The sequence below is a fragment of the Ursus arctos genome, unplaced genomic scaffold (genome assembly GCF_023065955.2).
Source record: "Ursus arctos isolate Adak ecotype North America unplaced genomic scaffold, UrsArc2.0 scaffold_22, whole genome shotgun sequence".
Classification (NCBI taxonomy): domain Eukaryota; kingdom Metazoa; phylum Chordata; class Mammalia; order Carnivora; family Ursidae; genus Ursus; species Ursus arctos.
Genome location: NW_026622897.1, coordinates 5,524,759 through 5,547,152, shown reverse-complemented (window position 1 = coordinate 5,547,152; position 22,394 = coordinate 5,524,759). Strand labels below are relative to the sequence as shown.

The 22,394-nt window shown below is 41.3% G+C and overlaps 1 protein-coding gene across 1 annotated transcript; it reads left to right on the top strand.

Moving 5' to 3' along the window:
• The first annotated feature begins 1,360 nt into the window (after window positions 1–1,360).
• Window positions 1,361–22,363, top strand: POGLUT3 (protein O-glucosyltransferase 3). Its single transcript, XM_026505817.4, has 8 exons — window positions 1,361–1,585; window positions 7,411–7,608; window positions 9,991–10,277; window positions 13,301–13,517; window positions 15,217–15,413; window positions 16,785–16,979; window positions 18,266–18,370; window positions 19,851–22,363. The coding sequence occupies exons 1-8, from the start codon at window positions 1,384–1,386 to the stop codon at window positions 19,974–19,976; spliced, it is 1,527 nt and encodes a 508-aa protein (XP_026361602.2). The 5' UTR covers window positions 1,361–1,383; the 3' UTR covers window positions 19,977–22,363.
• Window positions 22,364–22,394: the final 31 nt, after the last annotated feature.

Genomic DNA, 22,394 nt, shown 5'->3' with positions numbered 1-22,394 from the left:
CAGGCCATATTTTACGATTGTCCTCTACCAGCTAACCCTCAGACTATTTCTCTGGGAAATTTTTTAAAGTTTGATTTTGAAAGAATGTGAATAAAACATGTTCTACCCAATTTTTCAAAGTGATAGCTAGAGCACAGCAATGCTTTCTATTTAAAGCATGCAGACAACCCCACACTAAAACTTATCAGTGAAAGTAATAATAATAATAATAATGCTATACTTTAGCCCTACGATTCACCAGTGATTTACTACCAGTTTCTGAAAATCTTCCCAAAATACAAAGAACACCGTCCACAACCTCTGCTCAGTATTACTAAAATATGACAACAGAACTGGGGAGGATTTTGCCCTAGGAAAAGGTGGTCATAGCAAGAATGCTGAGTAACCCAATTAAAGGCAGGAGATGAACAGGGGGTGCCTGGTTCTGGCGGTTCTGGATTGGGGTCTGTAAGAGGGTGCAGAATCCCTCTGTCCATTCTGCACTTTGGGTTCCCCCTGGCTCACCCAGCCTGAGCAGAATGCTTATTTTCCTTGAACAGATTTGAACGATAAGCAAATAAAAGAAGCAAAAATAACAAATGTGGATCAAATGATGGGGGGGGGGATAACAGTGGCTGCCAGCGCTTAGGGCTCCTGCCAGCCTCTTCTTGGACCCCAGCTCCAGCTTCTGAGGAGTGACCAAGACCAGGGGGACAGGACCACCTGACAGAGGTGAAGCTCTGGCAAGTGGCTCAAGGGAAGTCCTTCAACCACCCTGACTTCTCATACCCCAGTGCCTGCTTCCTCGGGATTTGTCCCTAACAAATCGGATGCTCAGAAAACACGTGTTGAGAAAAGCAAAGTGTAGGGGAAGGAGATTAGGGAGAAGGGAGGAATCCCACGGAGGATAGCAGGATTAGGCTGGTGCCCGCGGGAACACAGAGCTGGCAGAGGTGGCGTGACATTTGCTCTGCTCCATGTCAACCCAGTGAAATTCCTCGGCTGAGGGCATCTCCCTAAAGGACATGGAAGTTCTTCGCTGCGGAGCCCTTTCCCTCTCCCCACGGCCATCGCCACGGCGTTGGTGTCCTTTCAAAGCGGTTTCCTCCAAACGGTTGAACAGCTCCAGGAACCAGAGGTGGGGGCCCGGCAAGACCAGGTCTTGGCGGCCGAGGGCTCAGGCTCGCATCCCTGGCCTCACCAAGCCGGCCCCCGGGCCCTGCTCTGCGCTGGGTTCCCGCGGCCGTATGCGCCCTTCGCTGACCCCCGGCAGGGCGCATGGCGCTGGGGCCGGGAGATCGCGGGGGCGGGCCGGCGGGGCGGCTGGTGGCCGCGCACGGGCCCGCCCCCGAGAGCCTGGCCCCACCCCGCCGCCGCCGAGCTGGACCGCCGGGCCCGGCGACCATGCGCCGCCGCCCGCGGGCCGCCCTGCTGCCGCTGCAGCTCGCCCTGCTCGTGGCCGCCGGGGCCCCCGAGGCGCCGGTGAGCGCGCCGCGGAGCCTGGTGTGGGGGCCCGGGCTGCGGGCGGGCGTCGTGCTGCCGGTCCGCTATTTCTACCTGCAGGCCGTGAACTCGGAGGGCCAAAACCTCACTCGCTCGCCCCCAGGTAGCGTTGAGCCGCCGGCCTCCGCGCCCCCCGCCGCCCGCGCGCCCGGCTCCCCGCCGCGCGTCCTCGCCGCGCCCGCGCCCCTGCCCCTCGGGAGTCCGCCCGCCGCCTGCGTGGCGCCCCTCTCCCGGCGAGTGTCGCCCTGCCTCGGCTCTGGCCACCTCCCCTGCCCCCGTCTCCCGGGACACAGAGGCGGGAGGGCGTCGCTGCAGAAGTCTGTGGAAGGAAGGAAGTCAGTCCGCGGGCTCTCCCGCGCTTCGGGTGCGGGCGCCGGCGTTGCGAGCGGACGGCGCCCGGGGTGTTGACGAGGGCTGTGTGACTCACGGGCCGGAGACCGTGTTCCCGCGCTGCTACAGCACGCAGGGAGCGCCTCCGCGCCTTGAGTCATCAAGCCCCAGAAATCGCGTCGGGTGACACGGTTGAGGCCTGCTGGGTTGGAAGCAGCCAAGTCCTCCACCCAGGCAGTGCTGGAGCCGGGGCACCGAGCAAGCGCTTTTGCGTGCTAGATTGTGTTCCCTTAGCTCTCAGAGGCCGACTGCAGAATTAGTGAAACTCGGTAGAAACTCAGCTGCTCTCCCTCCCCAGGGTGGGTCTTGTGCTTGAATCCTTCTGTCCGGGCGTCCTCCCACGTTCTCCTGCTGTCTTGCCTTTGCAACTTCTTGCAACTTGTCCTGCTAGGTTCGAGTTGTTGCCAGTCAGGATTTGCTTATTTCTGTCTCGTTTATGTCCAGCCAGCTGGAACCCTGTTTTAGCAACAAAGAGACAATCAGAATACCCCAGCGCCTTTTCCACTGCCCGCGGGAAACTATGACTAAACATTTTTTTTTTTTTTTAGTTCTAGAAAGACTTTCCATGGCCCTAAGGACCAGAGTAAAAAAATCCTTAAAGCCAGATTCGAAGTCTTTCACTATGGGGTATATTTTCTCCTTTATAGTTTTCTTTCTTTCCTGAAATTCATTTTATAATGTTATAATGAGGGAGGGGGGAAGCTTTAGAAAGAAAAGGGAGAACGAAGGAAAAATTATACAGGAAAAAAAGAAAGTTACATGATCCAAAGTGACATGCTGCTAATCTCACTATTAATGAAGAGCTAGACATTCAAATAAAATTCCATTCTTTAATCAAAAAATATTGGCAAAGGTTTTTTAAGTGGTGATATGCAAAGCTGTCAAGCGGGCATGGAGATACTCTCAGACCGTGACCTTCGTCCTCTGCTGGTTGGACCATAAATTGCTAAAATGCTTCTGGAAAGCAGTTTTCCAAATGTACCAAGAATCTTAAATATTTACGAACCTAATGTACAAAAAATAAGTTTCAACAGCTAGGAAATGTGATTTTTAAAAAAGATGCCCTTTGCAAACAATGCCCGTGCCCTTTATTTCTGGTTATCTGATTTCTAGATATCTGACCTGAGAAAATGATCGGAACGTGGTCAAGATTTCTACGCAAGAAATTCTTGCCGCATTATGGTTATTTACTGCAGCAAATTTAACTAGCCAACTCTGAGGTAGTTGCTAAATAAAGTGTGGTCCATTCATGTGATGGCCTATTTGACAGCCCATGAAAAGTTAACATTGTAGATTCCACTTATATGCAGTATCTAAAGTAGTTAAATTCATAGAAGCAGAACGTAGAAGGGTGATTGCCAGGGGCCGATGCAGGAGGGAAATGGGACGTCGTTGAATAGGTAGAGAGTTTCAGGTTTGCAGAATGAAAAAGGTCTACAGATTTGTTGCCCAAAAATGTGAATTAACTTAATACTACTGAACTGTACAGTTAAAAATGGTTAAGATGATCAATTTTGTTATATGTTTTAACCACAATTTGTTTTAATTTTAAAATAATATTTAAAAATGTTATTTTATAATGCTTATACTAGGTTATGGATGGACTGAACAGGGAGAAATTATGTAGTTTCATTTTAATTTTATAATAAATAGATGAACCTATACCTCATTCATTAGTGTTCTCAGTAGTTGTAGCACGAGAATAAGGATTTTTTTTTCACAGTTTTTTCCCCAAGAAAATTTTGCCACAGAATAATCTTAATGTTTTTCTGATCAGGAAAAAAAGTCATAAAAAACAAAAGACTTTCACCAAATCTTTTCAGACAACCTCAATTTCATACCCTTAGATTCTCCCTATTTCCTCTCATGCCACTTGATTTTTAGCTTCCATTAAAAGGCTGCCCTGTAGTTTTGAAACACTCACACAACCAGGTTTTTTACGCCTTCCGCCGCCATCATTCACTTGCAATTCCTGAAATTTTTCCTTCTCCAAGAACTAAATGGAAAAAAAAGCCATTTTTTCCCTCAAGACATAGAGTTTCTTACACGACTTACCAAGATTCTCTTAATAATTATCACTCCCATTTAACAGTGTCACCTTTATCTGAATATCATTATTATGCTGTGTATCTCCAGGTACCTGGGTTACAAACACGTGACCTTGAATGTTCTAAAGCAGGGCATCTCAGGCTGGAGTCCAAAGACAGAAATTAGGCAGTCTGTAACCTTGGATATAGGGGAAAGAGGCTATCTTTATCTTTGTTTTTACTCCCTTCTGACCTAAATGGAGTATTTCTCCTTCTATTAAGGACGTAGGCAAAACCTGTTGATATTGTTATGTTACCAGCATGTGACATAATGCCGGGCAGAGATGGTCTGTAAACACCATAGAGAAAAGAAGGGGTGGAAGGGAGGGTGGTTGGACTCAGGATGGCTGGGTACAAATACTCATTTTCTACTCAGTCCCCCTTTACCTTCATCGGTAGTGATACCTTCGTAAAGTAATCATACCTCCTGCTTGTGTAGCACTTTAGTGTTTTAAACTGTTTCATTTGTCGTCCTTAATCGTCTTGGAAATAAGAAGGCTGGATATCATTCTCTTCACTTTACACCTAAGACACTGAGGCTCAGTGAAGCTAGAATGTTTTGCCTGTGGCCCCACAGCCATTCAGTGTGAGAGCCAAGAGTAGACACTCATCCTCTTTCCGTTTAATTAAATCTCCTGCAATATGATTGTCATGCATCAGTTTTCAGTAAGTTCCTGGAGAGCATCCATCCGTGGTCAGCGGGCAGCGACGCATTTTTGGAAAGTTACGTGTAGCCTCAAGGTGAAACAGCTTGGCCTTCTGGGACTCTGTTCCCTTGGCCATGTGGGGTTGACGCTTGTTACAGTTGCAGAGCCTTAATCATCTTCCTAAGCAACAGGGAATGCAGTGACTCTGTTGGACCAAGGGTGCCAGAGGTTATCCCTCCAACTCTGAGTTTTGCAAACCAATTCGCTAACGTGACACCGTGCAACAAGGTGGATGCAGGATGGGCTTTGAAGGAAGGATTCAAGCTGTATTCAAATATAGGCTCTGCTACTCATATATAGGTGATCTTGGACAAGTTACTTCACTTCTTGGAGCTTTGGTTTCCCGATCTGTAAAATGGGGGTGACAATGCCTACGTTACAAATTCTTGTAGGAAATAAATAAGGTAGAAAATGCAAATGAAAATCCCAGGCTCAGGGACTGGCACATAATAATAAGTGGTAAGGAAGTGATTTTTTTTTTAAGATGCTTTTGATGCCTTTTCCAAATCAAGTCTTCAAAAGTTCTGATTCTGATGATGCAAGACTTTGATACTGCTGACCTCCTTGATCTACCTTGTCCCTGCATGCTCATTCTATTAACTATCTCTCTTAAAGAGGTTTGAATTGATAAAGTAGAAAAATTCAAGCTGAGCTTCAAGTCTGTTCCATTATGGTAGCCGTTGGGGCAAATGAGAATTCACATTCCTTCCATTTGAAGCAATTTCAAATTGCACTCTTCTCATTTTCTCTTTTATGAGGTTGAAATTGCTTCTATGTCAGTCCTGACCATTGTTATTTTGTGTTGATTCTAACAATTTCATGCCAACAATGGCACAGGCATGAAAGATTACTATAAAAATAACTGAACATTTAAAATATGTATTTCCAATAGCTCTATTTTAGTTTTGTACATTTATTTTGAAATGTAGCTCTTAAATGCCATTTCAGAGATGAAAAAATTCTGTAACTAGGAGAGACAATACAGATTTACTCCAATACTTTGAATTTAGAAATAACGAAGCGTTTTGGAGCTAGTTTTTTCTGTAAATCCGTTTCTTTTCACAACGATCACACATTAATATGTTTGTCTTATATCTCTTGTGTTTATTTACCATTATAAGCTTATGGAGAACAGGACTGTTTGACCAGACACTAAACTTTTCTCTACTGCTTCCTCTTTGGGGAGAAAATTACAGACATTGCCTCCCAGTCCCCAGGCTCTGCTTGCCTGATTTTCAGTCTGCCACAGTGCGCTGTCTTTCTAAAATCAAGTGAGAAATAGCACAAAGCAATAACCAGTGTATTTCATCTAAGCATTTCAGGTAAATGGCTTGCATTTTAAACAATTTCACATTAAATTATTACCTTTTTTTCTTACAATATCCCCTATGTTATAATTCATTATAATTCGTTTAGTTTAGCAGATTTCTTTCATAATTTTATCACACTTGTTTGAAGGATGCTAAAATGTATTACTTAATAACAAGTTGTCAGACACTGTATTTCATTACAAAATTGAAAAGACCAAGGAACGCCTCTCCTGACCCACCAGAAAAAAATAAAACCCTTGAAGATCAAAAGAAAGTAGAAACTTCACTCACAAGATTTAGAAACTAAGAATAGGAAAAAGAAACTTTTTTCAGTAATTTCAAAAAATATATTTTAGATATGCTTCATTTGGTAATATGATAGATGTGAGATGAAGGACTACTTTCATCACTATTTTTTTTTGCCAGGACAGTGAATTTCAGAGGATTCACCACTTTTAAGAAAATTTGCCTTTGATATAGTGATTAGCTGTGGTTAGGATATTAACTGATCTTTATTCTCAAAGCGCCTGAGGATCAGATCTGCGCTGAGTGTAGACACCTCCACTGGACGCTGGGAAGAAAGAGATCACAACATTTATTCCTGGATCACAGTGATATTAGTCACACCGGTATTGTTTCAAAGCCTAAATCAGCTCATATACTACCAAAAGAGAAGGGAAAATTTACTAAGCAGGTATTGTCTACCCTGGCATCTCCAGAAAACACACAAAATTTTGGAGTTGAAAACAATGTTAGATCATCCTAGTATAACTTTCAATTCAACCCGAGGAAACAAGCTTAGAGAAGTAAACTCTAGTTTATACACAACGCAACAAAGTTGTGTGAACGTGTGTGTGTGTGTGTGTGTGTGTGTCCGATATCTGTGCACAGAGTCTAGTAACTAGCTATAATCTCTCTCCACTTAGGGAAATAGGCTTAGAAGTATAACTGGAAATTTGGGTTAACAGAAGGGAAATTTCGTCAGAAATGAGGGTTATTAGGTATTAAAATGGTTTACAAAGAAAGCTGGTCTATATTTTACAGGAGAAAGCGAGATTGTCTTGGAGCTCTGTCATTATGAGTTTTTGCATTTTTAACTACCTAGGCTGCTTTAACCCACCCAAAGGAGAAAAGAGCAAAGAGGCAAAAAGTTCCTTGAGTTTTTAATGAAGTGATTTCATTCATTCAGTAAATCTTTTTTGAATGACTAACGAATTGAATGTTGACTCAGATCTTTGGTTTCAAGATGCAACCCAGACATGGTTCCTGGTCCTAAAATTATTTTGTTATTATTTGTTATTATTTTGATGGTATAGAAAAATGTAACTTTGGTGTAGAGACACCTATCCAATAATTGGCAAGACAAAATAACCATGAAATAGTAGTTTTATATATATATATATATATATATTTTTTTTTTTTTCTTTCTTTCAGGTCAATCACTATTCAAAGTAGTAATCAAATCTCTTTCACCTAAAGAGTTAGTCCGGATCCATGTCCCCAAACCTTTGGACAGGAATGATGGGACGTTTTTGATGCGATATAGGGTGTATGACACTGTCAGCGAAGGGCTGAAGATAGAGGTCCTTTATGGTGATGAACATGTGGCTCAGTCTCCTTATATTTTGAAAGGTAAGTGATTATATTACACAATCCAGAGCCAGCCTTATAATGTATGTGTAGACCCCATGCCTTTCAAGGTGGGTTATGATGACCTTGGAGTCATGTACAACAGAGTGAACGTGGCATGTGTACCTCCTGGAGCTCAACTGTAAGTAATTCTGCACCTAACGCAGGGCCCGAACTTGGTACCCCAAGATCGAGAGTCTCATGCTCTACTGACTAAGCCAGCCAGGCACCCCTCCTGGAGCTCAGTTTAACTTGGAATTTTGCAGGAAAGAAAACTTAGTAAAGAAATCTGAGTGATAAGCAAGAAACTCTTGTGTATTTACCCAGGTAGTTAACATTTTCGGCGCTCTTCATTCTTTAATATAGATCTATATTTCCATCTAGTACCATGTGCCTTCTGCTAAAGGATCCCCGTTATCATTTCTTTTAGTGTGAGAATGCCGGTGATGAGTTCTCCCAGCTTTTGAAAGACATTTTTACTAAGTATGGAATTGTAGATAACAGGGTTGGCTTTGTCTCCTTTCAGGACTGCGAAGATGTTCCTGCACTGTTCTCCCACTTGCGTCGTTGCCAGCAGTGTGTCTGCTGACTTCCATAGCTTTGTGCCTCTGCACTGCTGAAGGTTTTCTCTCGAAGTCGGTTTGAACAATTTGATCATTATGTGCTTTGGTGTAGTTTTCTTCATGTTTCTTGTGCTTGGGTTTGTGGAGCGTCTTAGATCTTTGGGATTATAGTTTTCATTAAATCCAGAAAAATTTTGGCCATTATTTCTTCAATATTTCTTTCTGTTCTACTCCAGAGTTCCTCCCACAATGCCAGTTACCCCTATATTAGGCTGGAAATTATCCCACGGCTCAGTGATGCTCTTTTCATTTTTAAAATTCTTTTTTTTTTTTCCTGCATTTCATTTTGTATGCTTTCTGTTGCTACATCATTAAGTTCCCCGTCTTTCCTTCTGCAGTGTCCAAGTTGTCACTGACTGTATCCAGTGTGTTTTTCATCTCTTGGCACTTTCTCATCTTCTTGAGCTTTTTTCCTGTAATGTAGTGAAGTTACTTGGAAATAATTTGAACCTTTCAAACTTTGCTTTTACAGTTCATTAGGTAAAACCAGAACCATGTTTAGTCTGGGGTTAATTATGCCCCACCACTCAGGCAATACCTCTCTGCCGACTCTACCCTAAGCCCCAGGAATTAGGATGTTTCCCAGTCAGCCTGGTGTAAACAGGTACTGTTCCCAACCCTGAATGACCAGTTGGTAGTCATTCCAATCATTCTGGATGGTTCTTTCCCTGCCTTGGATAGTTTCCTCACTCATATACAGTCTTCAGGAACCCTAAATACTTGAGAGGGAACCTTTTGCAGAGCTCTGGAGTTTTCTGTCTGTGTAGTTCTCTCCTTTCAGGGAATGTGTCCTGCAAATGCTAGCTGCCTTGTTCTCCCTGGACACTCAGCTCTGTCCCCTCAACTCAGTGAGACTGCTGGGCTCTGCCTGCATTTTCCCCCCGGTTTCCATAACCTGGAACCTCCCTTAGGCAGTAAGTTTACGAACTGTAGGGCTCACCTCATCTATTTTCCATCTCTCAGACTTACTGTCCTTCACTGCCTCATGTCTGGTGTCTCAAAAACTGTTTCATATATTTTGTCTCTTTTTTTGGTAGTTTCAGGTAGAAGGGTAAATTGGTCCATATAACTCTTCTTGGTCTGAACTAGAAATCCTCAAGAAACATAATTTTTTAAGTTTTTATATTTATAAAATTATGTTAATTTTTATATTTTCACATTAAGTTAAATCTATTCTGAAGTAAGATATTCAATTGGTATAAATTCCTTCTAAAATGAGTCTTCAGAGGAGTTTTATACTTATGGCTGGGTTCTTTAAAATTACACTGCCAGATACCCCTGGGTTGCATATCTCTTTTTTTGAGATGTGCTGATGAAGGTGATTTTAGAGATTCAGGGGAAGAGACCTCCATCTTGTACAAAAAAAAAAAAAAAAAAAAAATCACCACTTACTATATAATAATGCCTGAAAAGTAATACATTTTCTTTTTCCTTGTTAAAAGGTAAGGTGTTTTATGTTCATCAGGCATTTATGACCCACTGCATTTATCAGCTCATTGGTTGAGAGTGGGTTATATGGGAAGAGAGCATATGCTACCCTAGGTGCTCTAGAGGGATGATGAGAGGGGGATGCAAACTAGAAGCATAGGACTCTGACACAAGTCCTTCCACCACTGGTTTGTTTAGGGCAGATTATCCCTTTCTGGAGAATCTTAGAATTCATCAAGAAGTCATCTTATGTTCCTATCAGGAGCAGAAACAAGCCCCTGTGTGGAGGTGTTTGTTAATGGAGCGTGGCATTACACGTGTTTTGTCTCCCCAGGACCAGTGTACCATGAGTACTGTGAGTGTCCGGAAGAGGATCCGGAGGCCTGGCAGAAAACTCTTTCTTGTCCAACCGAGGAACCACAGATAGCAAAGGATTTCACTTCCTTCCCCAGCATCAATCTCCAACAGATGCTAAATGAAGTTCCAAAAAGGTTTGGGGATGAGAGGGGTGCCATTGTTCACTACACGATTCTCAATAACCGCATCTACCGAAGATCTTTAGGGAAATACACAGACTTCAAAATGTTCTCGGACGAGATTTTGCTGTCACTGGCAAGAAAGGTACAAGAATGAATTCATTGGTTCCGAAAACAATACGGGTTTGAATTGCACGAGTGCACTTATACATGGACATTTTTTTATAAAGACATGACAGTACATCAATAGTATTTCTCTTCCTTATGATTTTCTTAATTAATAGTTTCTTTTCTGTAGGTGACTTTATTGTAAGAACATAGTATATAATATGCATAACATACAAAAGATGTGTTAATCAACTGTTATATTATTGGTAAGGCTTCTAGTCAATGGTAGGCTACTAGTTGTTAGGTTTTGGGGGAGTCAGGATTTATACACAAATTTTAGACCGTGCAGGCATTGGCACCTCTACCCCCTGCATTGTTCAAGGGTCAACTGGAGTTTACTTATTTCGTTGTAACTTTGAGATGCTTAGAACAACAATGGCAAAGGATGGAAATGGATTCCAAGCTTGGAAATTTGCATCTAAGATGTCCACCACCTGAGTGGTCATAAATTCTCCCCCCTTGTGGATCTTTCTTTCCTGTAAATGAAGTGGCTTGAGCCCCCATCTCAGGCAAGTAGGTCCTACGGAGCACTCTCAAGGCTTCTATGGACTCCCAGACATGTCACTTTTTTTCTTAAGATTTATTTATTTATTTGGGAGAGAGAGAGCAGGGCTGGGAGGGAGAGAGAGAGAGAGTCCTCAAGCAGGCTCCCCACTGAGCATGGATCCCGAGGCAAGGCTCAAACTCACAACGCTGAGGTCACAATCCGAGCAGAAATCAAGAGTCGGACGCTTAACCGACTGAGCCACCCAGGCGCGCTCAAAGTCACTTCTTGAAGTTCTCCGTTGTGGTGAACACTCTTCCCATTCAGATACCAGTTTCTGCAGCTGTTTTGTTCTTATCATCTCAAAATGACTTAAACGTCAACCACTTTTTCCTTGTTTTACCCTAAGCGCCTCTAAAAGATAGCATGCATGGCACATTTTGTTGAAGGTTCTAGTAACAGAGAGGTTATTTTGTACCAGTGCATAGTAAAAACCAGCCAAACAAAAACCCTACCATTTAAAAATAGACATCCCTCTATTAATCAGACTCGGTCATCGTTGCCTCTGGGATTTCTCACTGCCTGTCATAGATCTTCAGGTCTTGGCTTCTTAGTGTATATAGTTGGGCCTCTATCTCTCAGAAGACTTCTCAGTTCCCCCTCCCCTCTCCCCTCTACTCAATCCTTCTTTCCACATTTCCTGCACTCTTTAGCAGAGCAGCTCATATTGCCTGTTGCTCTTCCTCCTTCCTAACCATGCAGAGTGAAGAGTGAGGATGGGTATTTTCTGCCTTTCCCACCCAGACAGACTGTCGAGGTAGTTTTCTAAACCAAAAGCCAACTTTGGAGATATGAGGTATACAATCTCCCAAGGGTGCTGAATGTGGGGCTGCAATCAATTCCTATTTATTGTTGTTGTTGTTGTTGTTGTTGTTATTATTACTTAATTCTTATTTTAAATAGCAGCCACCACCCCCCGCCCCGCCCCACTAGCCCACTGTATGAGTATATTAAAGGTACTTGATCATAAAGGAGGTGCTTTCTTCCTGGTCTGCTGCCCTGTATTCCTACCTTGTATTCACGATGCTGCCTCTATGTTTTTACTAGTGACGAATTTGTCACTTAGAAGATGTTTGGCAATGTCCAGAGACAGTCTGGTTGTCACAACTTGGGTTGCTACTAGCACCTGGTCTGTGGAGGCCGTAGACGCTAGTAAACATCCTACCGTGCACGGAACAGCCCCCACAACAAACATGACCCAGACCCAAACGTCAGTCCTGCTGAGACTGAGAAACCCTGTCCTATAGTGGGAACTCCTGGTGTGGAGTTTATTAATGAGCTGATCAGCGAGAGCGGGGAAGCGAGAGGGTGAATCGTCACATCCCCTGCCTTTCCCTCTTGTTCTAGGTTCTTTGCTCAGTAGCTGGGAAGAAATCCAAGATAAATGAGACTCATCTCTGGACTTTGAGCGGCCTGCTCTAGGGGGCCTTGTTTTTGTTATTTGGAAGTTGGGAGTAGGCTGTGAATACAAATAGTGGTACTTCAAAGTGACAGGCTTGTAAGAAAGGTGAATCTGCCTGAGGAGGGCGAGCCATCAAGGAGGTGACATTTGGTCTGGGTTCGAAGGACGAGAAAGGAGACTGCCAAGTGAATAAGTAGGAGAATATTCCAAGTGAGAAGGGAATGACATATGAGAGTGGGTGGCATTTTCAGAGAGTAGCCGGAAAGTTTACTGTCCCACGCTCAGGCAGAGCAAGATAACAGGGCCTTGCTTTCTGGCCAGAGAGTTTAGACCTTGTCCTGTAGGCTTTAGGTTCTGTTGACCTTGGTAACGTTAATTTGAGGTTTAGGAATTTGGGCAGCAAGGTGAGAGCAGATCAGCGTGGGGAGAGCCTAATACCGGAACACCTAGGGAGCAAGCTACTGCAACAATCCAGGCGAGAGATGAGAAGGCTTCAAGTAAGGCACTGACCGTGGAGATGGACATGGAATGGCAGAGTCCAGAAGTAAAGGTAGACGTGATGTGGAGGTTTGATAGTGAAGGAAAACAAGGGCTTGGGTCTAACCCTGTCGGTTCTCAGGCAGCTGGCAGAAAGAGTTCTCGAAGCCACTTACTCATACCTTTCCATGTCCACTTCTGTAATACTAAGCAATGTTGATAATTTTTAAATTTTTTTTATCAAGTAAACTCTGTGCCCAGCATGGCGCTCGAGCTCACAACCCAAAGATTGAGGGTCAGACACTCCACCAGTGGAGCCAGCTGGGCCCCCCAGCACTAAGGAATTTAGAATGCCACTCTGAACAGAGGGAGCTTACTCCTGGTGAAGTGAATTTGCCATGTACCGTCCTCACCTTTGATTTTCTGATACTGCTGATGTCTGAGAGTCATTCTTCTCTCTTCTGCTGTTTTCACATGTTCACTTTTATCAGCCATATTTTAAGAAGCCAAAGAATGGAAGCATTTAGTACCTAAAACTGAGGTCTTCCCAACACTGATGTTTCTTTTGTTTATTTAGGTCCTTCTCCCCGATATGGAATTTTATATTAATCTTGGAGATTGGCCTCTGGAGCATCGAAAAGTCAATGAAACCCCTGGCCCTTTACCTATCATTTCATGGTGCGGCTCCCTGGATTCACGGGATGTCATCCTTCCAACGTATGACATCACCCACTCCACACTCGAAGCAATGAGGGGTGTCACCAATGATCTCCTGTCTATTCAGGGAAATACAGGTAAGTTAAAGTTTATTCTTGAAGGAAAAACAGAGGTAAAAAGGGGATGTTAAGTCAGAATAAAGGTATATATGTAAATAACCATTGTTCTTATTTTCTAACCAAGAAGAAAGAGCAGTGTAGGATTCTTCTAATCCAAAAATCAGATATGTGGGTTGGGCTAGTAATGTCCAAACCTACTGTAACTGAGTCTTCTTTGAGTTGGTCATTTGTAAATACTATTTGAAAATATATACTTGGTAAAATTGTCATTTAATGCTGACTCCAATGCTTTTGTATTCCTGGGTGAAGAGAGCATTTTGAAAAATATAAAATGATATGCAGATGTGAGAGAATTATGGTAGCAGTATAATTTGGGTATTACTACCTCTAACATTTGGTAAGGAATTTTCCCCTTTGCTCTTTCTGCCTTGCTTGATCCTTCAAAATCTGAATTCCTTCCCTCCCCCATTTGATGGCCTTACACTTACAGCACAACACACTCTTGAATTAAACCAAATTCCCTGAATGAATAAACCCTGCCTGTCTTTACAACCTCTGTTCCTGTTTGTTGTGATCTGGCAGACTTGTTTAGTAGATGCAGCCAGAGACTCTTTGCAAACTACCTAAAGACAACATGAAATGAAAACCAGCTTTTTATTTAGGAAGAGTGAATTCCGGAGAAGTGTGTTAAAATATTAGAGAGAGCGACCCCCTCCAGTTTCTGTACTGTATGATTTATACCTTGAAATAATAACAGGTGTTAACTAATGACCTCTCTTTAGAATAAGAGAAGTAAATTTAAATTAATTCTTCTAGAACACTTCCCTCCCAGGAAGGATATTCTCTCTCTCTCTCGTTCTCTCTCTCTCTCTCTCTCTCTCTCTCACACACACACACACACACACACACGTAATTGGGATATATATATATATATATATATATATATATATATATATTTTAATTTCACAGCATATTAGACAAAGTCTTCCCTGTATTCAAAAGTGATATGCTCAAACTTCTGAACAACCCGGAGATTAAAGGTGTGGATGTTACTTTGTTCTGTTCACCCAATCTAAGAACAATAGCCTAGCTCGTTTTTTATCGTGAAGCAGAAAGGATGAAAGAAGCTAGTGCCTTGTGAGTGGGCCAAGTCAATGAATGTCTTTGCTTTGAACTTGATCCAGTGTTATTTTGGATATCTCCTAATGTCTTACAACAGACAGTCCAATATTTGAATGAGCTCAATACGTAGAAAAGTAGGTGAAATTAGGGACCCCTGCCTGGTTCAGTCGGTTAAGCGTCTGTCTTTGGCTTAGCTCATGATCTCAGGGTCCTGGGATCAAGCCCCACATCAGACTCTCTACTCAGCGGGGAGTCTGCTTCTCCCTCTGCCCCTCTCCCCCTCTTGCTCTCTCTCTCTCTCACGCAAATAAATAAAATCTTAAAAAAAAAAAAGGAAAAATAGGTGAAATTAGAACGTTCTTTCATGTGGTACAGTAAATAAAAGGACTGTTTTTAAAAGTCTAAACTGGAAAGCATCTCAGCAAGATACTTGATCCCATATTTTTTGTAAAGAGCCCCTTATTTTAGAAGATGAATTGATGATCAAAGAGCATTAATATCTTAAACGACAATGGTAGATTACAGATGATTACGCTTACCATTGTAATAAATGTCAAATTCATAATCATTTTTTTTTATGGCTTCAAACTTCTAGGGCCTTCCTGGATCAATAAAACAGAGAAAGCTTTCTTCAGAGGTAGAGACAGCCGGGAAGAGAGGCTCCAGTTGGTACAGCTGTCCAAGGAAAATCCAGAGCTCCTAGATGCAGGAATTACAGGATATTTCTTTTTCCAAGAGAAAGAAAAGGAGCTTGGAAAAGCTAAATTGATAGGTTTCTTTGATTTCTTTAAGGTATGCATTTTTGTCTTCCTGTATGGATATGAAGTGGTAAACTTGTGTTACATCTACCAAATCATTTGGTGGGCAGATTTCTCCGGTCTTGTGAGCTGGCACATGCTTTCTTACTTTCTCCCTTCCTAGCATAGGGAATTGCAAAACTCATTGTGATTTCCTTTTTTGTTTGTTTGTTTTTGTTAATTTTGTCTACCAAAAGGCCAGAACTGTATTTAATACTCAAAATAGAGTGTAGGGATTAACGTAGGGGTTTTGGTGCATTTATTTGTTTTTCTCTTTTTTATATTTGTTTTCATAAACTGGGAATATATATATATATATCTTTTACATAAAGTGATCTTAAAGGCCTTTTTAAACAGAAAGAGTATAAATCCCACAGAAGTACAATAGGAGCTGGAGTTGGGGTTCACGTTCCATCTGTGGTCCTGCCTCTGCCACTAACTGTGGGATCTTCATCTCTTCGTGTCCGTAAACACGCGAGATGCCTGCCTTGCTCCTTCAGAGCATTGTCCTGGGGCTCAAAGATAGCATTGTGAACAATGTGACAAAAATCTGACTAGCTAGAAAACTCTTTGGTACCAATTACTTAGGAAAAAATTAATGACTAAATCCGTGAGTATAGCCTCTTCGTTTCAGTGTGTTATAATGAAAAGAACATTGGATTTGAACTCAGAGAATAGAGGTTTATAAATTTATCTGAACGCCAATTTTCTCATTTGCAAAAAGAGAAAAAAAAAGGAAAGAGCTTATGGTAGTACTTGCTTCACATTACTATGATTGAGTGAGGTTTAATTCCCATGAAAAGTGATTTTGAAATGTAAAGTAAGGTTTATTAATCCAGCAAGTAGGTAAACAGGGTACATCTTGTGTTGCTAGCATCACACTAGTCCCCTAAACTTCTCAAGGTTTCTGTCTCCTCAACTCTAGAACTGAACACTGGAGATAACGCTTTCCTTTTTCATAGTTATGTGGGAAGAAGGTACAAATGAAATAATGTATACATGAAGGTATAAATTGTTACCAGCAGTCAGCTTTAATAAACATACAACTTTTGAAACATGTTCCTACCAGGTCACAGAAATCTGCATCCATTACATAGAGTTGAAATAGGTATTCCTATTTCCTACAATTATCGATCATCTTATCCTTAAATGCATTGTATTTCTTAAAATTGACCTGCTCAAGGCTGTTGATGATTTCAATACAAAGAGAAAATGTAAGCTACAAAATAACATATAAAACTTCTAAACACTGAAGTTGGAATGTGTAAAATAATTCCTTTATATTTAGTATGACACTGTTGGTGACAAACAGAAGCAAAGCAAATGGCTGTTAAGTTTTTTCTTTATATTTGTTTTAATCTTTCAGTACAAGTATCAAGTGAATGTGGACGGGACCGTGGCTGCTTATAGATATCCGTACCTCATGCTGGGCGACAGTTTGGTTTTGAAGCAGGACTCAACATATTATGAACATTTCTATATGGCACTAAAACCTTGGAAACATTATGTTCCAATTAAAAGAAATCTTAGTGATTTACTAGAGAAAGTTAAGTGGGCCAAGGTATGTTTTCTGCAATTTTAATTTCTTGAGGCAATAACAGACTTACCAGGGTTATTTACATGAGTTCCATCATGACCCAATTTAACTTGACATTAATTTAGTCAAAAGAAATGTTATATTCTGAAATTTTTCCCTCAAAATATCTAAAGAATCAACATCAGGATCATTTTAATATGCTTTATCAACATTTTGGGGGATTTTTTAGGAGATGGGAAGTCCGGTGTTATGTAGAACATAGATTTTTCTGAAGGAGTCACTATTCATGCATGTCCACACAAGCAGAAACACACCAAAAGCAAATGACAGATTGAAAATCCCAGAGCTAGAGTGCTCTATGCACAAGATGACATTGAAGGCACTTATGGAACCCTTTACTTTTCCCCAGTTAGGAAAAAGGCACAGTGAATGCCTGCTATATAGAACATCTCAAGAATCATAGGTTTCCCATAAAATAAGAATTCTTGTTTTTTTTAAAGGAAACGTATTAAAAAGCTGTTGTGTTTTATTATGAAACTATAAAAATTTACCCTTCCAAATAAGACTTCATTCTATTTCTAAGTTTCTGAGAAGCAATATTTGGGTATGCAAATAACAGTGTGCCTGAGGCAGAATCATTTTTGTGGCCCTTTGTAAAGAGTCAGGATTGCTTGCCAGTGGCTTTTCTTGTGGGCAGCATGGTAGAATATTAGCTATTTCCAAAAGTATAGTTAGAAACAGTGACTGTTCCTGGTACTGAAGGAATGGCCTGTGGGTACTAATGACTGAATTTCTGATTACAGCAGTAAGATAGGCCTTCGTAGATACCGTTTTATGACAACTTTTGGGCTCAGGCTGCGTATTAAAATGGAGTTTTTAAGAGACGTTATAACATGAAAAGGGATTTATTCTACTCCATATTGTATTTTAATATCAAGTAGAGAGGCTATAGGGTGGGGGAACAGGGGATGAGTTCTAAATTTCTTGGGTAGCCAGGACAGTACTAGGGTAGTTCCAAGAGAGACTGCATGTCTGGTGTGCGTATGGAGGGGGCACTTCTGGGCCTGTGGACCCGGGTCCAAACATATGTGACCACTTCCGTGTAACACGGGGAGCTAGGAACATACCTTGTCAATTCCTCAGAGCCTCGCTCCGAAGTTATTTTCCTCGTGTCCCATATCCCCATGCTGGTCACATTCAACCCGACCGACCTCTGTCCTGCTTCATACTCACCAGTAGCCTTCGTTGGGGGGTCACAGGAGCACTTTTCATTTAGTGTGTGTGTGTGTGTGTGTGTTTAACCGTTTCAGGAAAATGATGAAGAAGCCAGGAAGATTGCAAAAGAAGGGCAGCTGGCAGCTCGGGAGCTGCTCCAACCACACCGGCTTTACTGCTACTATTACCGAGTGCTGCAGGTCAGTCCCCCCGGCCGCCCTGCCGCCTCAGGCGTCCTCACACGCCACGCTGGGCCTCAGTGCCTCACTTCCTGAAACGGTTCAGAGCGTTAGCCCGTGGAACTCTGGCGAAGCCCAGCACCGGCCCACGGAGGGATGGGAACAGTGCTAAGGCCTTCTGTGGTCTCCATATTTGTGTCTCCACTCATTGTTATGAAAAACAATGCATAGAGCCCTTACGAATGTAGATGAAAAGCTCCTCCTAGCTCGGCAGTGCTATCTCTTATTAAATGCTTTATGGAATTCCTGGTTTAGGTATTTTCTGAACCTCAGAGAACATCTTTCCTTATCTAGAAAATAAGGGGGTTGGACTGGAGATTATTAACATCTCTCTGCCTAAAAGGTCTGCCTCTTTGTTATTCTTACTACTTAAGATTCATGCTTTTGCTGTCACAGTATAGGATGGGAAGCAAATATTTAGCTTGCTGTAGAAAACAAACTAATGAAATATATTTATAATTTATTTTATATTATATATAAATTATATATAAATTATAAATTACCTTTATTTATAAATATATAAATTACCTTAGGCTTAATTACTGAAGTGCAGATGTTTATTGAGAATCTAAGAATTGATTAGATTGATTGGTTCTTTGAGTAACTATCTTGTGTTTCACACAGTAAATTCTAGCCAGGAAGAAAAAAAAAGAAATAATGCTTTTGTTTTTAACCTAAACTTTTTTTTCTTTGGACAGAACAAAAGCACATTTCTTCAGACACCTGTGGATATTACCCTCTCATATAAAAATAAAAATGATGAATTACACCATTTGTAAATGATAAAAAACACCATTTACTTAAAGCAGCCTTTCCCTTGAATGACTTGTATACCCTCTGCTAGTTTACCTATAATATGAGTAGGAGTTTCTCCTGCTAAGATATTCATTGGGTTCCTGTACTCATGTCAGTATTTTGTTGGGTTTGGCCCAGCATCAGGAATGTGCAGCTAAATGTATATGGAACCTCTGAATCAAAAGTCTAATTTATAGAAATATTTCAGTCAGTGGCTAAAGTAGAGAGACATTACACGGGTCTGTCACCTTTTACAAAACGTGTGTGACTGTGAGCCTAAAGAGAAGGGTGTGTGGGACCACCAGCTTTCTTTTGAGATGCTTATCATCTCTGCTTGTTGATTTCAATGTTCAACAAATGTAATTATTCTTTAATAAGTGGAGGGTAAATGCCAAGAGGTGCCATTATTTCAAATAGAGACCCATCAGATTGTGGATTGCAGTTCCTTGTTAGATTTTGAAATATTGCGCTTAGTGCCTATAACCCTTGAAGTTAAAATGCAGCTTCAGGACCGGAATAAATCAGACCTTTGGTTTTAGTCTCACGATACACAGCAGCTAGAGACATTGGCGTGAGTGGGGTAGGGACGATCCAGTGGAATGAAGCGTTGACTAATCTTTCAGTTGCCTTCAAACACACATTTCAGAAATATGCTGAGCGCCAGTCCAGCAGACCCGAAATACGGGATGGGATGGAACTCGTTCCTCAGCCAGATGATAACACGTCCCTGTGCCAGTGCCTCCGGGGAAGACCTTTCAGAGAAGAGCTTTAAGTCAGCTCACCTCGACACTCCTGCGTAGGCCAGCGACGCGGTGAATGCAAGCCTTCAGATAGAGGCCGTGCTGTGGCCAGCACAGGCGAGGAGACTCACGTGGACTGGCCGAGACAGCAAGACAGCAAGTACTACAAGTCTCTTTGAATGTTATTTTCTTTTGTGTAAAACTGCTATCATCAACATTGCAGTTTCTCTAAACAGAAAACTTGTGGGTCATAGCAGACAGAGAGGCTTGCCAAAGTAGAAATCACTCTCTATGAAATGATTTACACCATATTTCTTAGTTTGTTTCTTTCCCTTATTCACTTTCCCTCTCCCTCTTCCAAATATGAAGAAAAAATGTTAGTGCAGGGTTCTTCCTCTCTTGTTGCATAATTTCTCCTCCTACAAGCTGCTTTGGACATTCGGTAATAGCAAGCCTCCTCCTGGAAGGTCTGATAAGAATAATTAAGGAAGAAGAGGATGGCTTCCTTGTGAAAGGTAGCTTGGAGACTATGGAGGCCACGTTTTTTAAAGCTCACTCATATCTTTTTAGCTAAGTTTTACCAAGGCCTGAGACAAAATTAAGGAGAAATTATGCCACAAACTAGTAATTTCCAATCTGTCTGGGTGTTACACTCGTCAAGGACAACACAATTATGAGTAGATGAGAACATTCTGTGGGTACCACTCGTTATCAATAGATGGACGATAACTACAGTCAGGTGGGGATCCCTACTACTTTTTGCATCTTTAAAAGGGATACTTGAAAACATCTGCCAGAAGCAGCGGTAAGCCTGGTACCTTGGGAATTCACCAATAAGCTGATAAGAAAGGCAGGCATCTTGACTGCACCCCTCCTCTGTTTCATTGCATTGCTGCAAGAAAAACTTTGGAAATTTCCTTTGCCTTTTTGGACAGGGTCAGGACTTAAGACTTATAGCCCAGAAATTCATTACATACTCCTTGTAAAACCACCAATGCAAGATTCACGCCACTAAAGAACACACTCCCAGAGCAAGAGCTAGCTACACTCCCAGTCTAAAAATATTTACTCCCCTAATTGAAATATTTACTTAATCTGAAAAACAATGTAACCACTTTAAAGTAGTCATATCCTTTTATGAAGGTCAAGAAGAACACAGAATTGTATAACTAGACAAGAGCAAAACCACATTTAGGAACAGTGTCCTCAAAGCCAAATATCCAAGGAAAACCAGTACCTACCAATTGTTCAAAAGTACAAGGTCACAAGTATAAAATAAAGGGCAGCTGTAGTAGGACCATATGCTAATGAATCCATGTCCCGCATATATTGTACATGGAGTTTGGGGCTTGTCAAAGCTGAGATTATTGAAAGAAAATTTGCCCTCCTTCACACCACCCTGCCCACCAGCCCCAGGTCCTTCCTTGTGGCTGATGACATCTTGTTAGAAACATCTTAAATTTTTAAAATGTCTATCACCTGCTGCCAAACAAGCCTGATAGTTAAAGGGAACTGAGATACACCATGCAGCTTCTGGGTGTGGAACAGGAAGGATGTGTTTAAGAAATTAAGTGGAGCCCTCAAAAAATTCCATAGGAAGTGAGCAGTCCATCTAGATAATTTTCCATCTGCCCAGCTCAGTCATAGTCTTTAAAAAGAGTTAGTTTTACATGGGTTTCTGGTTTGTTGACACGAATATAACTTAATAAAATTGTTTTACTAAAACTCTGATTTTTTTCCTTCAAATTCACACAATATCTACAAATTCCATTAGTCATTTTTAATACTTCAGTTTTCCTTTAAAAATCTGATTTTTAAAAGGAAGAGAGGGGTGTAAGGAGATACAGGTAAATACAATAAGTGCATTTATCTAAATAAGCTGTCAGCATGTTTGTTGCAGCATTGTTTTTACTAGTAAAATGTTGGAAGCACCTTGAACAGCTTTCATGAGGGAACTGGCTAAATAGTTATTGATATGTAAAGGAATGTAATACACTATTTTTAAAAAGTAGCTCTAAATATACTATCATGAAAGATTTCCATTACAGTATTCATAAGTTACAAAACAACATGTATAATGTGAAACCATGAGTGTAAAAAACAAAAATACATTTGTGCGAACTTTCACATTGTGAAAGTTTGGAAGGATTTACCAATATCTGAGGAGGAGACAGAAGGGAATTTTTGCTTTTTGCTGTATACCTGTCTATGATATTTGTTTTTACTACAAGTAATAATCAGATTGTAAAATAAAGAAAAATGTAAACCTAGGCAAAGACTGTAAGTGCACAAGATATACATAAGAAAATGGATATTTATATTTTCCATTATGCTGTTTTTAAATCTACTCTGTCTAGAATTTTATATCATGGGACATATTGTATACATTTTTTAAATAAAGTAAATTTTCTAAATAAAATTTTGAAAAAGATAATTTCTGTTTTTAAGAA

Coding starts and splice junctions, on each gene's coding strand:
- POGLUT3 (XM_026505817.4), top strand. CDS start 1,384: ATGCGCCGCCGCCCGCGGGCCGCCCTGCTGCCGCTGCAGCTCGCCCTG. Junction 10,278..13,300: donor TGCTGTCACTGGCAAGAAAG/GTACAAGAATGA, acceptor TTGTTTATTTAG/GTCCTTCTCCCCGATATGGA. Junction 13,518..15,216: donor GTCTATTCAGGGAAATACAG/GTAAGTTAAAGT, acceptor TCAAACTTCTAG/GGCCTTCCTGGATCAATAAA.